Raw genomic sequence first — 19,745 nt, forward strand, 5'->3', positions numbered from 1 at the left:
GTTTGGTGAAGAACAATGCATTCATTCAATCAGTCAGGATTTGGCCCAGAAGTTGATTGAGAGCATGCCCAGTCGAATTGCAGAGGTCCTGAAAAAGAAGGGCCAACACTGCAAATACTGACTCTTTGCATAAATGTCATGTAATTGTCGATAAAAGCCTTTGAAACGTATGAAGTGCTTGTAATTATATTTCAGTACATCACAGAAACAACTGAAACAAAGATCTAAAAGCAGTTTAGCAACAAACTTTTTGAAAACTAATATTTATGTAATTCTCAAAACTTTTGGCCACGACTGTACTAATACTACACACTAAAAAATGTTGGGTTAAAAATAACCCAACCTGTAACCCAACTATGGGTTGGTATAGCACCTTCCCATCTATGGGTTGTTTCAACCCAACCCATTGGGTTAAAATCCTGTTGGGTTAAAAGTTACCCAACAGTTGAGTTAATTATTTATATTAATTAACATCAGTATTTTTATAAAAAATGACTTAATACAACCATATTTGGAAACTACTTTGTTGTAAATTACAGATTTTATTTTAATATGCAAATAACACATTTACAAATATATTTTAAAATATTTTATTTAAATGTACAAGAATGTGTAAAAATACAACTGACATTTTCAAGATGTACAAATGTGTCAATTCATATTCATATCAAAACACACAAAGGTGCAAATACAGTTCACAATCTTTGGCCTAATGTTTAGAGAGTTGGACCTGTAACTAGAGATGTTCCGATACCCTTTTTCTCTTCCCGATACCGATTCAGATACCTGGGCTCAGGGTATTGGCCGATACCGAGTACTGATCCGATACCTGGGTGTGTATCTGTATATACAGCTGTACTGTATATACTACTAGCCCTGTGTAAATTGCTGGAATTATTTTATGGTGGGCTTCAGACTTATCCCTTAATAAAACATGAACAAATACATGGTGAACTACTGTATTTATTACAGTATTTTTATTATCTGACATGAATTTGACAGTAATATTATTTATTTTCTTAAGCGAAAAAGAACTTCAAATGCAGGCACAAATCTAACACCGCAAACTAAAAAAGGTATTTTAGTTTTACAATATAACTGTATAAAAAACTGCAACAAATAAGTCTCGGAATATACAAAATTAATTATATATTAATCAGATAATCTCTTTACAACAAAACAAGTAAAAAACAAGCAACCGTAGGCATAATTATTATTATTAATAGAGACGTATTATTATTACTAGAGACATAGCTAAATCTACTGTAGGCTACAACAGTAGCTTAATATATTGTCAATTTACTCACGTTAAACCGAAACAGTTTTCTCAAATGAAACGGTAAATTCTCATGAAGTGACGGTATATGCGTTCGTATCCTCATATAGTGACACACGGCAGAGACTACAAAACAGCGAGCACCCGCGCATCTGCGCCCGTCACCCACAGAGATGTAGAATTTGCAGGAGTAATATTTAAATAGTATTTTGCAGTTTAATATTCACAGACACTAGTATATATATTCGGCTACAGTCTGGAGCCCTGCGCTTAGACTAACACGGAAGCGACTGAACGCAGCTGCGGGTAACGAATATACTCAAACTTACTACCGGTACTACAAAGACGCTGGTATCATCACATTTTTAAATTATCAGCACCGACTTGGTAGGTTTATAAAATCTTCCTAATAATTTATGTAAAAATAATGATAAAAATTGTGATAAAAAAAACACTTTAAAAAAAGGGGGAAAAAATCTGAAATGACCGAACCAAATCGACAAAGAACAGGGTGATCAAGACCTTGTATCATCCTAAAAGGGTTATTCTGCCATAATGACCTGCTGATTGCTTATTGTCCTCCGTATCACTTGACTGACATCCAAAAAATAACTAAACATTAAACAAACATTAAATATTGATTTAAATTAAAATTATTTTCATTGTTATTAAAAAAGAGCGTGGAATGATGCAGAAGACATGAAACAAATACAATGTCAGATATTGGTTGTCAGGGACAACAGTCACTATACAAAAACATCTGCACATAGTGCAATGAATCACTAATCCAAAATCAAGTATTTTAGTGACCAGAATGATGTGTGTGCAGTAAATCAATATAACTCCTACTGAATCTTTTGCTAGACAGTGAAAGTGCAAATGTACCAAACTCTCCTGAGTTGGTAAAATACATTTTGACATTAAAATGGCACTGTCCATAAGAGAAGTCTAGAAGACCATTCCTCTGAGCCCAGATGACCTCACATTTGTATTTTTCTCTCTAAAATATTATTTTTATATTTAATAATCACATAAAAAAGGTTTACAGTGCCGGAGAATCTCCAAATGGTCTCTTTAATTCCATTCCTCATTCAGTGGGTCACGCTCAATTTTTCCCAATAGAATTGTGGCCAGCCAGATCATATGCATCTTATCATCCTCCAGGACCATTGCCAAATAATCACAAGGACCCTTTAAAAGTGTTAACTTGTTTGTTTGTATCATTCTGGAGTTCAGAAGAGCCAATCTTGTTATAGATGGGTCCTGGAATAATATTAACTATTGGAGAAACTCCCAGCACAACACACACAGGATTCTGAACAGCTTCAGATTAGTAGGGACAAGGGGAAAGAGGGAGAAGTCCTGCAAAGATTTTCCATTATCAAAAAGATTTACAAGAGAGACAGGGTCAGATGGAGGACATGGTGAAAGATCTATTTAAAGATTGACAGAAATAAAAAAATGATTAACATCTATAAAGCGGTTCCTTAATCCACACAATAATGCACATTCCAATATGAGAACCACAGGCCACAAGGTGGGAGGTGGGGGGTGCAGCTGGCTCTCTCTCATTAGCCAAGTGTTTGGATCAGGAGTAGCTCTTGTTACAGCAGTAAACTGCAGCTTTGAACTTTTAATAGAGCTCTGAAATCCAAGCAGCCTTTAAGATACACATTTCTGCATAACAGAGCGAGACTGTAAGAATGACTGAAAGATCGAGGGTGAGAGAAACAGTGAAAGCACAAGGGAGAACTAAACGTACAAGAGACAGCTGAGAGCTTACTAAAAGAAATTTCATAGATCTTAAACCACTTTAATACTCAATAGTCAGACATCCCAACAACACTTAATTTCACATCAGTGGTCTGTGTCAGCAGATAATATCCCAGCTTTACTATGAATTATGTCACTCAAGTTGCTTCACTGTATATTCTACAAGGTAAAAACCTATAAATGTAACTTTTTTTTATGGGGGGACTCCTTTTTATAATGTGGTGTACAAACTTACAATGGTTTAATAAATTCATGTTCCCTTTATGGACCTTTTGCTACAAAATGAACAAATGTTAAAAAGAATAAAATAATTTAGGTCTTTGATCTGAATTTGATATCCTTAAGTTATAAGTCTATCACAAAGTTTTAATGTAATTTTTCATTCACATTCCTGAAGATGTAAACAAGAAATGGAGTAACTGAGTGAAAACTGAGATTTTGTATATAAAACTCAACTAAATGACAGGTTGCACTGAACAGTGCATGAGTTTGTTTATTTGAGCTAATACCTGTATGTATTTACAGAAAAAAAAACATGAGCTCCAAATGTTGCAAACTGCAAGCAGTATTTTTATTAAATTTAAGTTTTTTTACTTACACGTTGTAAAAAAAATTATAATAATCAAAGTTTATGAGTATGACTTATGACAAATTCATGAAACTTGCATTTTCCATGCAATTAATAATTAATTTTACTAGCAAATTTCTGATATAACAGCAGAAATCTTGAAAATTATTGGACCAAATATTATTCACAGTAAAGTCTACATTAAAATATTAATTTTGTTTTTGTTTTATTGGTTGAAACTTATCTGCCTAACAAAATGTGTAAAACTTACACAAAATGAGCATCTTACAGCTAACTTTAGCTTAATTTGAAACGGTCCAAACAAGTAGAATTCTAGAGCCTCCCAATGTCACTGACATATCCGATTTAAACTGGAGCACCACAGGGCACACATATGGGGAAAGACACACTGATACATATACATTCATGCCCTCAGGCAGCCTCAGCACCCCCTCTCCCCTGCTGAAGTCTCTAATCATGTCCAGGAACACGAAAGACGAGTCAAAGCGCATTTTCCCAGGGTTCACAGCAAGCAGGCACTTTTGAGACCAATCACTGTAAGCCAACAAGAGAGAGGTCAGGTGGACAGAGGTGTCACATGACATCACAGACAGGTGGACTACACAGGTGATCTCTGATGTAAATTAAATTATTGAAACAATTTGTTGGTGAATTTATGTAGCTTTGTAGTATTATAAATGAGTAAAATAAAGACCAGCAAAGCAGTAAAATAAAGTTAAAAGAAAATCCAAATGTTAATATGGTAAATTAATTTAATGTGTCAAAATATTAAAGCCCTTGAATAGAACAGATTCACTGTGACTGACACCAAGTTCGTTTCTTTTAACTCCATGTAGGCCACAGAGACAAAGGGATAAAGAGTTTATGTTATTTTTCATTTCCTGGGAATTGGGCTTGTTTCCTTGTTTCCACAGCTCGACTGCTGCGCTTCCGTACGCAACTTATCAGATCGCTTATCAACCCGTTTGAAGTGCTCAGTGTCTCCAAACCCCACTCCTGCACCCACAATCCCAGCTTGAATATTAAATATTCCTTCCTTCAACAGAATGGCAGTGGTCCAGAGTCAGGGTCCACACAGCTAAACAAATAAAAGAAGCCATTGCATGGATCTTGGCAAAGACACAACATCAGATAAACAGTTTCAAAAAGCTAACACAGAACTATGCACAACCCGAGACAATATCAACAAATACGTCCTGTGCTTTTTCAGAGCTATATTAGACAGAGGGCTTTACGGTTTAATACAAACAGATTGCTTTCAGTGGCCATGCATGAACCTTGGTCTGCCTTTAATTCTTTCTAATACATACAATAATAATCAGAGGAGCATTACAATAATTATATTCTATTCTTTTTGATGTAACATCTTTTTGTGCTCAATAATACAAACATTTATGAAATATCATAAGTTATCAATTGGTGTATTGGGATGAACTGTGTTTTTAATTGGATAAACTATTAAAGGTTGGCATCTGATTTGTAAAACAGTAAATAAGTTTGGTTATAAAACAAACAAAATTTATAAGCAATTACAATGTTCTAAAATCACATGACACACACACACATACATATATATAAATAAATATGCGTTAAGAGATACACTGCCATTTCCGCTAGTATCTGCTATATGTTTTATAGCTTTTTATAGCGGAATAATAATAGTAATAATGTTGCTGATTTAGGAATTTAGTACTAGTTAAGGTTTGTTTTTATTTATTTTTTTCTCGAATAAAAATGCTTTTCTTCCGGTTTTTTTTTTTTTTTTTTTGTCAAATGCTCTGTGCATAGAGTCCAGGCTTTCGGTCTTCAGCTCTTTAAAGAACTTTGTAGATCTCTGCTGCCCTCTGCTGGTTAGTTCTCAAAAATAATTTGCCTTCAAAGTCTATGAGAATAAAATAAAGCACATCTTTGACCGATTCTAACTATTTGAAGCGTACAGGCTTAAACACGTTCGACTAAACAAGAGCTCGGCGCATTTCAGTTCACTGATCTCTATTATAGATCAGTGTTTCAGATACTGCTGTTGTGACGTAACGTATAACAACAAAGGCGACGACATTTCCCGCCATGCGCTGGACACGTTGCCATAGCGCCACGTTGGTTTACCAACAAGCATGGCGCACAGCCCGTCTTGTGTCTTTGCTGCAGTTTCACCGAGTGCTGGAGATGTTTCCCAAGACGAAAACGAAACGTTGTTTAACCGGGGTCGCAAGCAAACACATTTACACACTCTAAACAACGCAAGAGTGGTTCAGATGACGGGATGTGCGGAGTTATCGTGTCCTCCGGACCGCGCCACCGTCACCATCTGCGTCAAAAACAGTAAAGAACATGTAAACGACGTGACTAACAGCGTTACCCGAAGACTGGAATACATACTACAGACCGCGAGACAGCATGACGTCAAGGTGCTAAATAATTAAAATCTGTGTAACGTTATTTATAAAGAAAGAGAGTACAAAAAGTTCTAATAGTTTCTTTCTAAACAGGAAGAAAGCATGACTGTGACCAAACACTTACAAAGAGAGGAAGAGCTCTTCCACATGCGAGCTGAGGTACGATGGATAGTTGTTGCATGTGTCCTATTTGACCTATTTTATAATATATTTGCTCTTTAATTATCCCTTTTGTCTGTGCAGGTGCTTGTGGTGTTTTCAGACTTTGACAAGATGCAACAAGCACGCTCAGTTTTGATTGAAAAACTTGACAAAAGCGTGTGCGTGGGTGACCCTTACTACAGTCACAGCGCTGAAAGTCTCAGTTTGTTAAGGTAAACAAAGCTTGAACAATCTCAGTCCTCATATAAACCGCCACTGTTTGCCTGAACATAGGTTTGTAACATGAAATTACTTTAATAAGCCTGTTTGAAAGAATGTCAAAACATTTTTATGGTCTTCTCTGCAGACGCCGAGTATGTTTGGAAGCTGTGGACAATGCCCGGCTAAAAGCCAGTGAGGCATGTTGCATTCTGGGACAAGCTCTGGGACGGCCACTGGTTGTGCGTGAGGAAGAATCACGAGAGTGGACCAGCGGCCAGCATGAAGTGACTGACTCTCCTCTAACACTACATCAGAAGACTGGGGTTACATTAGTCACTGCCTCTTCGCGTGTATTTGTGGCCTTTGAATTGCGACCAAAGGACAGCAACAGGAGGAAATGTTGAAGTTTCTGTTTAGCAATAATAATAGTATGTTATTTCATTTATTTGCTGTTATAACCTTTAAACACATAGTCCTGTGAAGTGAGCACCATAGATGACCTCAGATATTTACAAAAGGAGCTAGAAATAAAGATACCACTTGTTTCTACTGGTGTCACTTCATAAAGTCTCCAAATTCCAGAATATATTGAATAGCACTGTGTGCAACTCAAAAGATAATGCTAAAATATGTTCTAAACATTGACAGAACAATGTTAAAGTTTAACAAATGAGTTAGATGTGACTGTGGTTGATTAGGGAATACATGTACTATATATTGTTGCATGACTAAGTCTTGACTTGCACACAAAAAGAAACTCTGCAAGCTTGTTATATGTACTGACACCCAAAAATCCAATCAAATTCCCCAATCTTGTAAAACCACTGGCAATGTTTACACGTGTTTTACTGTGTTTACTTCTTGTTGACAATGTGTGTTTTGGTAAGGTTTCGAAATTTGCTTGCACAGTTGCACTTGCTAATGATATGCACTAGAACCAGCTGAACACCCTCTGGCTCAGCCTGCGAGAAGCACCCGGCTGCAGCCTGCAGATCGAGGCGGGGCTGCACCTGGGGCGGGGTTGCACGTGCAGCCCAAACGCTAAAAACGCTGTACAGTTTCATAAAGCCTTCATAATGCACAAAAGAAGAAAAAAAAAACATTAGCTTGTAACTCGCCATGTCCCTGAAATGGTTGTTTTGTTAAACTAAGCTGATCTTTAGGCTAACATACGAATATAGTAAATTAATTGGGTTGATTATCCACAGATCCACGATCAGGTCTTCAGATAGAAGAATGAATTATGAATTAAATAATTTTAGAAAATATGATTATTTCATATCATCAGAGTATGAGAAAGGAAAATGAAAGGGGTGTATCATTACTGTTTTAAATTATATAGCATGACAAGACAATTATTGTTACATATAATTATCCGTCATGCAGTTGATAAATGACACTGCAATAGTCTAATGTGTCTGCCAATTCAATTTTTATGAAACTTTTAATTTTCTTTACTACAATGCAAAACATAGACTTTTTCTCCCCTTTATTTCAGGAAAATATGCTGCTCCTCGTTATTTGAAAGTGAAGAAATCGATAAACTTTTATTTCTATCGGCCAGTGATGATTCTGAAAGGACATACCTGTAAACCGTTGCTATAGTAACGAACACAATTTCATGATAATTGTGCTCTTATTTTAGTGCAGTCTCACAGCCACTGTCAAATATTGAGATAAACTTTATAAAGTATCATCTATTTATATTAAATTGGTATCTTCTCCGATATCCATTTTGTGACCATTGAGCCGATTCTTTTCAATCAGCTGGAATGATTCGGGACATTCTACGTTTAATGTGGCTTAATGCATTAAAACAGTGTTTTTAAAACACCAAACTCAGTAAACAAATTAATAATAAAGCATTCTATTCACTGATGAGTACAGAATAAGAATGCAATGTGTTTAATTACGTGTTAAGCGTTTTCCTCCCATAGAAAACCATTAGACTTAAAGGAAAACGCGTAACGTGGCGTAATGCATTAAAACATGTTTTAAAAAGACCAAACTCAGTAAACATTTTTAATAACACATTTTATTTACAGACAAGCAGGTCATGGGTGGAAATTAGACACTTTGTGTTCGTATTCTGTGCTCATATCTGCTTGTCTGTGAAAAGAATGCTTTATTAATAATTTGTTTACTGAGTTTGGTCTTTTTAAAACACCGTTTTAATGCATAAAGCCACGTACTTTCACGTTAAGCGTGCTTTTAGAGTGTCCCAATTATTCATTTGTGAATTAATCTGGTAAAGAAGAGGAAACTTGCAGCAGCTAACATCTCTTGATTCAATAAATCAGACATAGTGAGTCAAGTTAACAAAAAACTGCATCATAGTAAAGGCTTTGTAAAACTGTACAGCGTTTTTAGCTTATTAAACAGCATTATCTGTCCTACACCAACTTTGCACACATTTCCTATTATGTAAGTCAATGAAAGACGATCGAACCAACCAGAGTAGGTGTGGGGCGGGGCTGCACGTGCAACCCCGCCCCAGGTGCAGCCCCGCCTCGATCTGCAGGCTGCAGCTGGGTGTACTTGCAGCCTGCTACAGTAGCCACGCCCCAAACTCTTGTTATTGGCTGAGCGGACATACATAGGTTGACAGGCAGGTATGATAATCATTGGAAGAACATTTTATGGTGAGATCTCCTCAGAACCAAAGCAAGAGATTGACAACCACCTGGTGTTAATTAACATTTTAATAAGAGTTTGAAAACAACACATGACAATAACGACTACCACACTATTTTCATGATAGATGTGGTCCATCACTCCAAAAAACCTCACGCTTGAAGGGAAAAAAACGCCACATACCTGCATCTGCTGAACACATGATGATGGCCTGCAACAGATCTCATCTTCCTGCGACATGTTCATTCACTTTAGTTCCATACTAATTTAATGTGACTAAACATGTCAGGTTTTTTTATTAAGATGTGTTTTTGGAGAACCAACGTGTACTCACTGGTTCCCAATGCATTATGGGAATGGTACATAGACTGATGTCTTTTAAGAAGGAAAGACACAACTTTTCTAGTAGGCCTATTTTTAAAAAATTAAACTTTAATAAGAAATCATGTTTGTATTAATGGCTTTCTTTGAACACTGTTTCTTTGAACACATTCTCAATACTGTTTTAAACAACAAATCCTTCCATTTTTCTCATGTAAATAAATATGTTATATGGTATTCACAGAAAGTAATTAATTTTCTGGAACCCATCTGAGTCCGATTAATGTGTGTATATTGACTTAAGGGCATTTAAAACATTTCATTTAATCTTTAATTGACCTTTATCATCACAGTAGTTTCCTTCATAACTTTACCTATCCTATGCAAAGTCTGCAAGTCATTGCAGAATATAAAAAAGCAATACTAAAAATTGCTTTTTGTGGAATTATTTTTTATTTTTTACCCTGAGAAAGCCCCTTAACATATATTTAAATATATTCCACAAGTATAAGTTTAATAACTGAAATTACTCAGTCTATGGGGTAAGTAAACAAGATATATCTCTCACATTTTCTTGCTTCCTTTTGTCTTTGTTTTTCAATTGCTTTATAAGAATCAATACTGTCAATGAAGGGTAGCAGACATCATGTCTGTGTTCTCAAGCATTTCAAAGTGTTTTTAAAGCCTCACAGGTTTTCACTCTTTCAGTCGTGAGGGTAGATTTCTTGCAACCATTCCTCCAAAACAAACTTTTCCCCATCAAAGTGTGAAAAATAGTGCTGTAGAGTAGGAATGTCTGGCTGTAGCACAAGACAGACACAAACACGGATTAATACAGAATCTAAACAACCTTAAGAAACTATAGCCGTGGCCAAATGTTTTGAGAATTACATAAATATTAGTTTTCAAAAAGTTTGCTGCTAAACTGCTTTTAGATCTTTGTTTCAGTTGTTTCTGTGATGTACTGAAATATAATTACAAGCACTTCATACGTTTCAAAGGCTTTTATCGACAATTACATGACATTTATGCAAAGAGTCAGTATTTGCAGTGTTGGCCCTTCTTTTTCAGGACCTCTGCAATTCGACTGGGCATGCTCTCAATCAACTTCTGGGCCAAATCCTGACTGATACCAACCCATTCTTTCATAATCACTTCTTGGAGTTTGTCAGAATTAGTGGGTTTTTGTTTGTCCACCCGCCTCTTAAGGATTGACCACAAGTTCTCAATGGGATTAAGATCTGGCGAGTTTCCAGGCCATGGACCCAAAATTTCAACATTCTGGTCCCCGAGCCACTTAGTTATCACTTTTGCCTTATGGCACGGTGCTCCATCGTGCTGGAAAATGCATTGTTCTTCACCAAACTGTTGTTGGATTGTTGGAAGAAGTTGCTGTTGGAGGGTGTTTTGGTACCATTCTTTATTCATGGCTGTGTTTTTGGGCAGAATTGTGAGTGAGCCCACTCCCTTGGATGAGAAGCAACCCCACACATGAATGGTGTCAGGATGATTTACTGTTGGCATGACACAGGACTGATGGTAGCGCTCACCTTTTCTTCTCCGGACAAGCCTTTTTCCAGATGCCCCAAACAATCGGAAAGGGGCTTCATCGGAGAATATGACTATGCCCTAGTCCTCAGCAGTCCATTCACTATACTTTCTGCAGAAGATCAATCTGTCCCTGATGTTTTTTTTGGAGAGAAGTGGCTTCTTTGCTGCCCTTCTTGACACCAGGCCATCTTCCAAAAGTCTTGGCCTCACTGTGTGTGCAGATGCGCCCACACCTGCCTGCTGCCATTCCTGAGCAAGCTCTGCACTGGTGGCACTCCGATCCCGCAGCTGAATCCTCTTTAGGAGACCATCCTGGCGCTTGCTGGACTTTCTTGGATGCCCTGAAGCCTTCTTTACAAGAATCGAACCTCTTTCCTTGAAGTTCTTGATGATCCTATAAATTGTTGATTTAGGTGCAATCTTAGTAGCCACAATATCCTTGCCTGTGAAGCCATTTTTATGCAACGCAATGATGGCTGCACGCGTTTCTTTGCAGGTCACCATGGTTAACAATGGAAGATGTCAAGCCCTTTTAACCTGTCAAGTCTGCCATTCTAGCCCAATCAGCCTGACATAATGATCTCCAGCCTTGTGCTCGTCAACATTCTCACCTGAGTTAACAAGACGATTACTGAAATGATCTCAGCAGGTCCTTTAATGACAGCAATGAAATGCAGTGGAAAGGTTTTTTTGGGATTAAGTTAATTTTCATGACAAAGAAGGACTAAGCAAATCATCTGATCACTCTTCATAACATTCTGGAGTATATGCAAATTGCTATTATAAAAACTTAAGCAGCAACTTTTCCAATTTCCAATATTTATGTAATTCTCAAAACTTTTGGCCACGACTTTACAAAGAAAACACAAAGGTTTTAAGAAGGAAATAAAGGTAAAAGATTTCTCTGCACCTGAAAGCCTTGAAAGAGCTTGATGTTATTCTGGGGAATGTATCAAATCAGTATTGACTAGGAATCGGGTCCACTGAACATTATTCTGTAATGAGGAGTATCCTTGGCTCTCTCCAGCTATACACAAATACATCTTTTAATGGACTACTGTTATATTTCTGTGGTTTCAGGTTCATTGTCAGGTCATCATTTACACTCTTAAAATTAAAGGTTCTTTACTGGCATTGATGGTTCTGTGAAAAACCTTTTAAATCCACCTTTTGAATGCACAAAATAGTGTTGGGTATAGCCTATACTTGGACTTTGGACTCAGACTACAATTATGAATGAACTCGGATGGACTATGACTCTGACTTGTACTTGGGCATTTTGGACAAAGAACTTTTTCAGAGTACAGATGATTCCACGTCATGTATAATGTGAAAGATTAAAAAAATAAGTAAAAATATAAAATTAAGATAACGATAATGTGTTTCATTCAAACTCAAATGGTTAAAGACAAGGACTCAGACCAAAGGTGGACTCAGATCACACACTAGCACAAAAGGTTCTTTACAGTGGTTATTTTAAGAACTGATCACTGAAAGATTTTTTGGGGAACCCAAAACTGGTTCTTCTATGGCTTCCTATCACTTTGAAAATCCACGTTTGGAACCTTTATTTGTAAGAGTGTGTGATTTATTTAATTTAAATGAAAATAGTGTTTATGTACGTAACAAACCTCTGAGTATTTCTTTCTCTTGATCCACTCTGGTGGGGCTCTGAGTCCTGCGTCCCATCCTATGATCACCCCCACCATATTATTCTGTGTCATCACAACTTGACCGATGACGATGAAGAACGTATGCCGGCCTGGGGCTTCGCACCTCCTTTGACACTGAACAACAATAATCTGTCATGTTCTGTTGCTTTTATTTTTCCACATAATACACATTCATATCCCAGATAAAAACAAGGTAATTAAATACAGTAAATATATCAATTATCTAAATGGCTACTTTCATTTGAGTATTCAGACGAATTACCTGCAAAGTACCCATGCTCATTATCATGCATCATCAGCTCGATTGCAAGTGCTTCTTCCAGAGTTTTATACTCGTCCTCTTCCTCAGCGAAGGTCCTGTAACATGACATGACATCCCACTTCAGCATCTGAGTGAATTCAAATTAATTTAAAATGATAATTAGCATAGACTTACGGTAGTTTGGGAATCCAAATATTTAGCCAGTCAACCCAAGCAGCTGTGTTCAAGTAGGATGTTCTTATGGAGTCCCATGTGTCAAGGATTCTGAATATGAAAGATGTATTGAAATGTAAATAAAAGTTTTATTTATTTATTTATTTTTAATATTTTAACTTCCTAATTGAGAAGGACAGAACCAGAATGCTAAAGATGCTGATTAAAAATGCCTAATCACGAAACCTGAAATTGGTGGGGTCAGAAGATTTTTTTGAATGTTTTTGACAGAAGTCTTTATGCTCACCAATGCTGCATTTAAAATACTGTTAAACAGTAATACTTAAAATGCTTGGTTTCCATTTGAAAATGTAAGTAAATGATGTTCTCCTTAACAAGGTTCGGGAGGAGCCGTCAGATACTTAGCCTAATCAACACAGGTGGACCACAATCTAGTAATCAATCCCACAGTATAAATATCGCTGACTTACCTCTATCCATTGACGGTTAATCAGTATTCCTCCTCCACCCCATCTCCTCACTTCGAGTTCACTTTATAATAAGACGGGGTACTCTTGGATCGGGCCAATCCCGAGCTTGGAGCCCTTCCCCAGACAGCACGCCAAATACGCATACCATACCTCAGCTAATTATATGTAAGCGTGAACTCGTGATTTACTGTGGTGCCAAAGCTAAATTTTCAGCAGTCTTTTTCTCCATTTTAGTGTCACACGATCATTCAGAAATCATTGACGATTTGATACTCAAGAAACATTATCTAGCTATTATTTTCAAAGTTGAAACAGTTATGTTGATTAATATTTTGTGTAAACCAGGAAACATTTTTACAGGATTCTTTGATGAACAGAAAGTTTAAAAGTAATTAAATTATTGTATACTTTTGACTTATTGTAACCTTGCTGAATAAAAGTATTAATAAATAAATAAATAAATAAACACTCAAACTAATTCTCAGTTGTAGTGTAAGAGAGGATACAATGCAGTTTTTTAAAACACCTTCTTCATTTTAAATAGTCCCGTAGTGTGACACACACACACACACACACACACACAGGTGTTTACCTCTGAGTGGCGATGTGTCGTTGTGTTGCGGTGCCGCTTGTCCATTTGGAGATGAGATACTGCGCAGGTAGAGCTGACAGCAGGAGCGTCAGCTGTATGATCACACCTAACGTGATTTGAGGCATCACTGCCCGTGCATTCAGTATGAAAGAAATTTCCCATCAGCACTCACATTGTTAGCCTACTGTTGTATTTTTACATTTGAAAGAAATAAAATATAAAATATTTGGACACTAGCCTAAATGTATTCTGCACTGTTTATTGAACAAATTGCATGTATCTTACCTTATGCAAGAACTTAAATGAATAAACACAGAATTCACTATGGTCAGAAAGACTATTTTTAACTTGATAACAGGAAGAGCTCACCGACACTCTTAGTTTGTAATGCGTTGTGTATGCATTGCCTTGAAAACTGAATAAAATATTTACATGTGGGTAGTTTCGGTTTGACACCTGCGCGTTTAAGTTTAGCTTTATTTAGACAGCGCGCGTCCAATAGCTGCAGCCCACGTATGGAAGGCCATTAGGGTCAAATTCACGTGAATTTTAACGCGTCAACAACACGTTAAATACGTGTATTTCACACGTAAACAACACGTATTTAACGCGTTAAATACGTTGTTTTTTACGCGTTAAAAATCAGCGCGTATTTAACGTGTATTTCACGTGTTAAATACACGTTAAATACACGTGAAATACACGTGAAGTATGCGTTAAAAATCAGTTTGAACGGGTCAATGTCATTGGCTGCTGAGGACTTGGGTCAAACCACTTCTGTGAGCTTAGAGGGGTGTACCATTCATAGACAGTCAACCACCATTTAACATGCTATAGATCAGCTTATTCAGCCTTATTATTTAGTCTTTTTTTGTATAGCCTATAGAAATAATATATTTAAATAGCAGTTTTATGAAATATTTATTTTTTAATAAATATTAATTAAAATTTTGTGGTGATAGTATAAAGTTTATAAAAGTTACAGTATTTTGTAATGAAATAGGACTTTTTGTTTAGATCTTGACTCGCTGAAGTATACTATTTAAATACTGTTGCTTTCTGAGTGCCATACACAAAAATACCAACTCATAACTCCACGAATATAGCAAGGAGAGTCAAAAATTACAGGCCTGGTTTCATAGACAGGGCTTAGCCTAAACCAGGATTAGGCCATAGTTCAATTAGGACATTTAAGTAATTTTTATAAACATGCCTTAGAAAAAAACATTACTGGTGTGCATCTTGAGACAAAACAAAGGCACTGATATATTTTAAGATCAATCAGTACAAGTTTCTTTCATTTGAAACAACTCAGACTTGCATTTTAGTCTAGGACTACGCTTAAGCCTTGTCTGTGAAACCGGGGGATAGTCTGATTCTACTGTGACGATCCAAGGGGCTGTAGTGCTTTATTTTGTCCAGCAGGTGTCATGGGGTAACACTTTTTGTGTCTTTAGGTTAAGTGCTGTGATGCAGGTGTGGAAAATTGATTGTGATTAACCATGCTGCTTATAAGATGCTGGCTTTCCTACGCTCGGGAGGGAAGGAGATTGGGACTTGGTCTCTGCTGGTCTTGCTGTTTGGTGGTCAGGCGGACTTTCTCACGCTCTCCAGTCTAAGGCTTCATGTTGTGTTTTTGTATCTTTATATTTTTTATGTTTTACCTTAATATAGTTATGCATAGGCGTCGATTACGGGGGGACGTGTCCCCCCCCCAGATTTCGTCATGAGTCATTTTGTACCCACCACTTTTTTTTTTTTTTTTAAACCTCGAGTTCTGCTGCTGCGCTGGCTACACGCTTTTCTGTTCATTAAAACTGTAACATTGGGATACGTTCTAGGTTGGGGGAGGGGGAGTCATCGTGTCACTGTTATTATTTTCTCTATAGACGGTTTCAACGGCAACAACATAAACAAACGTTACTGCGCATGCGCGCTTTTGCGGACCTAACTTAACTTCCGGTAGACTTCCAAATAGAATCAATAACATCAGCCAAGTCCCTCTAGAGTAGATATTTTTTGATAACAAACAAAATATGTTTGCTGCATGGATCAGGCGGACTTAATGAGAATGCAAATCCATTCTTTGCCAATAGGAGACGTTTTAAAGCATAGACATAAAGCGCGAGAAATGGAGGTTTCCCCAGTAACAGCTGTAAACAAAGTAGTGATGGGATTTATGGCTCTTTGAGGGGATCCGGATCTTCGCGATCCGTTCCTTTCAAAGAGCCGTTCAAAAGAACGAATATTTAGTCAGTTTTAAGAAGCCAGCTTGGGGGCATCTCAGTTTATCCTGGAAATAATCACTGGGAAGAATGATGAGGTGAGATTTGTAGCCAAATAATTAAAACTCAGATATCACACACCAATATCTGAGTTTGAATTATTCTGAAATATTGATTATTACATCATTTGTCATGTGTGGACTATATTCCATAGGGTTGCACAAATCCCTCTGCTTAGACAGTGACATCACTATTTTGGATTTACCTTTAGTAGGCTACAAAGTGTGTGTGTGTGTGTGTGTGTGTGTGTGTGTGTATGTGTGTGTGTGTGTGTGTGTAAAGCTACGTTGACTTATGTTATTCATACAATACCTACTCAAATAAACATCAAAAACAAAGCCGGCTGCAATGAATTTCTGTGCAAAAAAGCTTTTACTACAAACACTTTCACACAAGAACATTGTTATCACACAAGAACGTTTTGATAGAAAACAAAAAATATTTAAAGTAGATAAAATTAGAATAAATAAAATGGAAATGTCTACATACTACATACTATTACTACTGTAAACTTTGCAAATAGGACATCAGCCCCTTCAAGTCAATGAACAATAACAAAGTGGGCTGCAATGAACATGCACAACTAATAACTAATATCATCACGCTATAAAGGGTTGGCCTGCGCTGGGTGCGCCCCTCCCCCTACAACTGTTCTGTCTCGCGGAGGAGCTCATTTGTGTGCATCTGTGTGAAATACGCATAGGAAAAAAGAACGACAGAAAGAACGGCTCCCCTCCAGCCGCGACTCGGCTCCCATCGTTCATGTTTATGAGCCGTTCAAAAGAATCGGTTCGTTCGCGAACGTCACAACTCTAAAACAAAGTACGCTCACACACGCTGCTTTATCAGGCATATAACATGCAAGTCTTCCTTCAGAAATACAGCGATATAAAAAACACCTGTGCCTCGTTTTGATATTTAAACATATAAATGTAAGGGATTATTATTCTTAAACGTGCAGTACATAACGTTACTCATGTTTATTCAGCGAAGCCTTTTTGAAAATCGATCAGTTTTAAAATTGTGGTGAGTTTCCAAAAATAAATAAATGTATGGGAAACACATCCCGCAGCACAACCACCTGAGCCCTCAGTCTACTCATCGCCTTGACTTTAACCGCGTTTGTAGAAGGCACTGCAGCCAGACCGATATACACAACACAGACCGGAAGTTAACTTAGGTCCAGGCGCGTGCGCCCGATGAAACCGTCTATATGACTATCGCGCTTCTTTTTTTTAAAGAATGTTTTTCAAATGAGTTGACAGTTTGGAATGGACAGTGAACAAGCGGGAACGAGGCTACCTAGTCTTTGCTGGGATTGGCCAGAATTTCTGGCGAATGTATCATAGACGAGCAAGTCATTTAGCCTTCATACAATATCACAAGGTTGCATCCTAGTGCCATGGACTATAACATATCAAAGTGATAACTTGTAGAACAAATGGATGTTGTTGTACACACAGCAAGGGTCTGCAGACCATTGACACAAAGGTAAGACGCGATAACTTATGTTTATTAAGATTTGCTGGTATTATGGCTAGGTCTTGTGCATTTGCACACAAGGGATCGGCTGTTTTAATTCTTCTCTTGCAATTAATGTTACGTTAGACTTCCTTAGCCACCAACTTAATTAGCTAGTTACGGTTTGCGTTCATACAGCAAGTGTTGGGGGAGATGATTGTTGAGTAGTCAGTATCTTGTTTAATTATTGCTTGAATCTATTGCTGAATTCTGAAATAGTTGTGATGATGATGATGATGAGGAATGGATCTAGTTTTAGTCAAAATGCCTGATGTAGATTGGATGGATGCATGTTGTTGTGAATTGAGAGCAGTCAGATCATGGTGTGTCAATAGTGTTCATGTGCTACACGTATTTTTGCTTTTTCAATCTTGATAAAATTTGTAGTGCTTAAGTTGTGTTGTGTGTAGATATGGTAAATTGTACTGGGAATTAAATCAAATTATTACATGGCTTGGTTGAATTCCACTGTAGAATGAAGTCTGTTATTTCTTGATAATAACACCGTTGCCATGAAAAACAGAGCGTTGCTATGGACACGGCAGGATTCTAATCGTAGAGACGGAACTATTTTCTTTAGCGGAAGCAATACAATCGTGTTTAAATCAATAAACTCTTTTTTAAATCAATATTTTGTGTCAAATTATTGATTTATTTGGTGGGTAGCCATGTAATAAGCGGGATAATGTAGAGCGAGGCCCGATTTTGGGTTAGATTTTTTTCCCCGTTTTCAGTGGTTATAACAAAGCAACATGAAAGAGAAATTTGGTAATCATTGTTTAGGTACATTAAACCACGTCATGGCCATGTCATATTGTCAACATGGTACTTATATGATGATATGAAGCAGATTAGTGGGTCATATATCATATGTCTAATGCTTTGTACGGCTTTCTTCTTCATAAAACGAGTCGGACATCATCACATTTTTGTATACATTTTTATTTATTTACATTAATAAGATACAGGACGTCTTTCAAAACATGACCTGCGCGAAAGAGAAAAAAAAATGCATCATTGTACCCACCACTTCTGAAAATGCACTTCTGAATGCGTCTCTGTCCCCACCACATTTCAAACCAAACTGACGCCCATGTAGTTATGTCTGTTTTCTGATTAAAATACAAATTTGTGCAAATTTGATTATGTTGTATGGACTCTCCATTCATGTTGCTACTCCTTGAGCCAAGGGGTTGTAACACTATGTTCTGTCAAATGTTTAATAGAGTTCTCCAACTGATTCATGACATACATATGAAAGATCGTAATGGATTGTTTTTATTTTGGACTGGAATCTGCTGTAAATAATGATATGTCATTTTTCACAATCCGAGCATGTTTCATGATCATGAAGTTATAAAGGTAAAACCATGAGAATATTGCAGCATGTGCGCATTTTGAGTTTTTTTTTTGTTTTGTTATAATTCGATGACGAATATCTTCAAATCTAAATGACAGATTTTTGTATAATTGGGCTCATTTTAATCTAAAGAAATTGAGCTATGCATGTTTCATGAAGTTATGAATGGAAACGTAACCTGTTTTTTTTTCTCAATTGAATTGTTTCATGTGTGTGATAATATCGTAAGTAATATATTTAGATCAAGTGAACAAATTACGATGAATTTGAGCCCCTTTTAATCTGGAGAATTTTCTGAAAAAAATGACGTATGATTTTGCATGATATATGAATGTTTCATGAAGTTATTAATAAAAGCACAAAGTGAAACTAAAGTTATTTGTTGTGCTGTGCCTGTTGGGTTTTATGTGTTATAGCAATATGAGTAATATATTTGGATCTCATCGATGGATTACAGTATCTCTGGGCTCATTTTAATTGGGATAATTTTCTGAAAATAATGATC

The 19,745-nt window shown here is 36.9% G+C and overlaps 2 protein-coding genes and 1 pseudogene across 2 annotated transcripts in view; 2 read left to right on the forward strand and 1 right to left on the reverse strand.

The window, feature by feature from the left end:
• Positions 1-19,745, forward strand: part of LOC132129196 (armadillo repeat-containing protein 1-like) — a 428,278-nt gene that overhangs the window by 65,269 nt on the left and 343,264 nt on the right. The gene's annotated exons all lie outside the window — the stretch shown is intronic.
• Positions 5,668-6,946, forward strand: LOC132129408 (interleukin-1 receptor-associated kinase 1-binding protein 1 homolog). Its single transcript, XM_059540986.1, has 4 exons — positions 5,668-6,046; positions 6,128-6,193; positions 6,278-6,408; positions 6,543-6,946. Exons 1-4 carry the CDS (start codon positions 5,753-5,755, stop codon positions 6,799-6,801), a joined length of 750 nt encoding a protein of 249 aa, XP_059396969.1. The 5' UTR covers positions 5,668-5,752; the 3' UTR covers positions 6,802-6,946.
• On the reverse strand, positions 9,446-14,392 carry LOC132129409 (uncharacterized; annotated as a pseudogene).

The sequence above is a fragment of the Carassius carassius genome, chromosome 46 (assembly GCF_963082965.1).
Source record: "Carassius carassius chromosome 46, fCarCar2.1, whole genome shotgun sequence".
Taxonomy (NCBI): Eukaryota; Metazoa; Chordata; class Actinopteri; order Cypriniformes; family Cyprinidae; genus Carassius; species Carassius carassius.

Bases quoted from the DNA above. Each gene is read 5' to 3' on its own strand.
- LOC132129408 (XM_059540986.1), top strand. From the start codon at position 5,753: ATGGCGCACAGCCCGTCTTGTGTCTTTGCTGCAGTTTCACCGAGTGCT. The intron at 6,047-6,127 runs GTGCTAAATAAT...CTTTCTAAACAG, and splicing joins CGAGACAGCATGACGTCAAG to GAAGAAAGCATGACTGTGAC. The intron at 6,194-6,277 runs GTACGATGGATA...TTGTCTGTGCAG, and splicing joins TCTTCCACATGCGAGCTGAG to GTGCTTGTGGTGTTTTCAGA.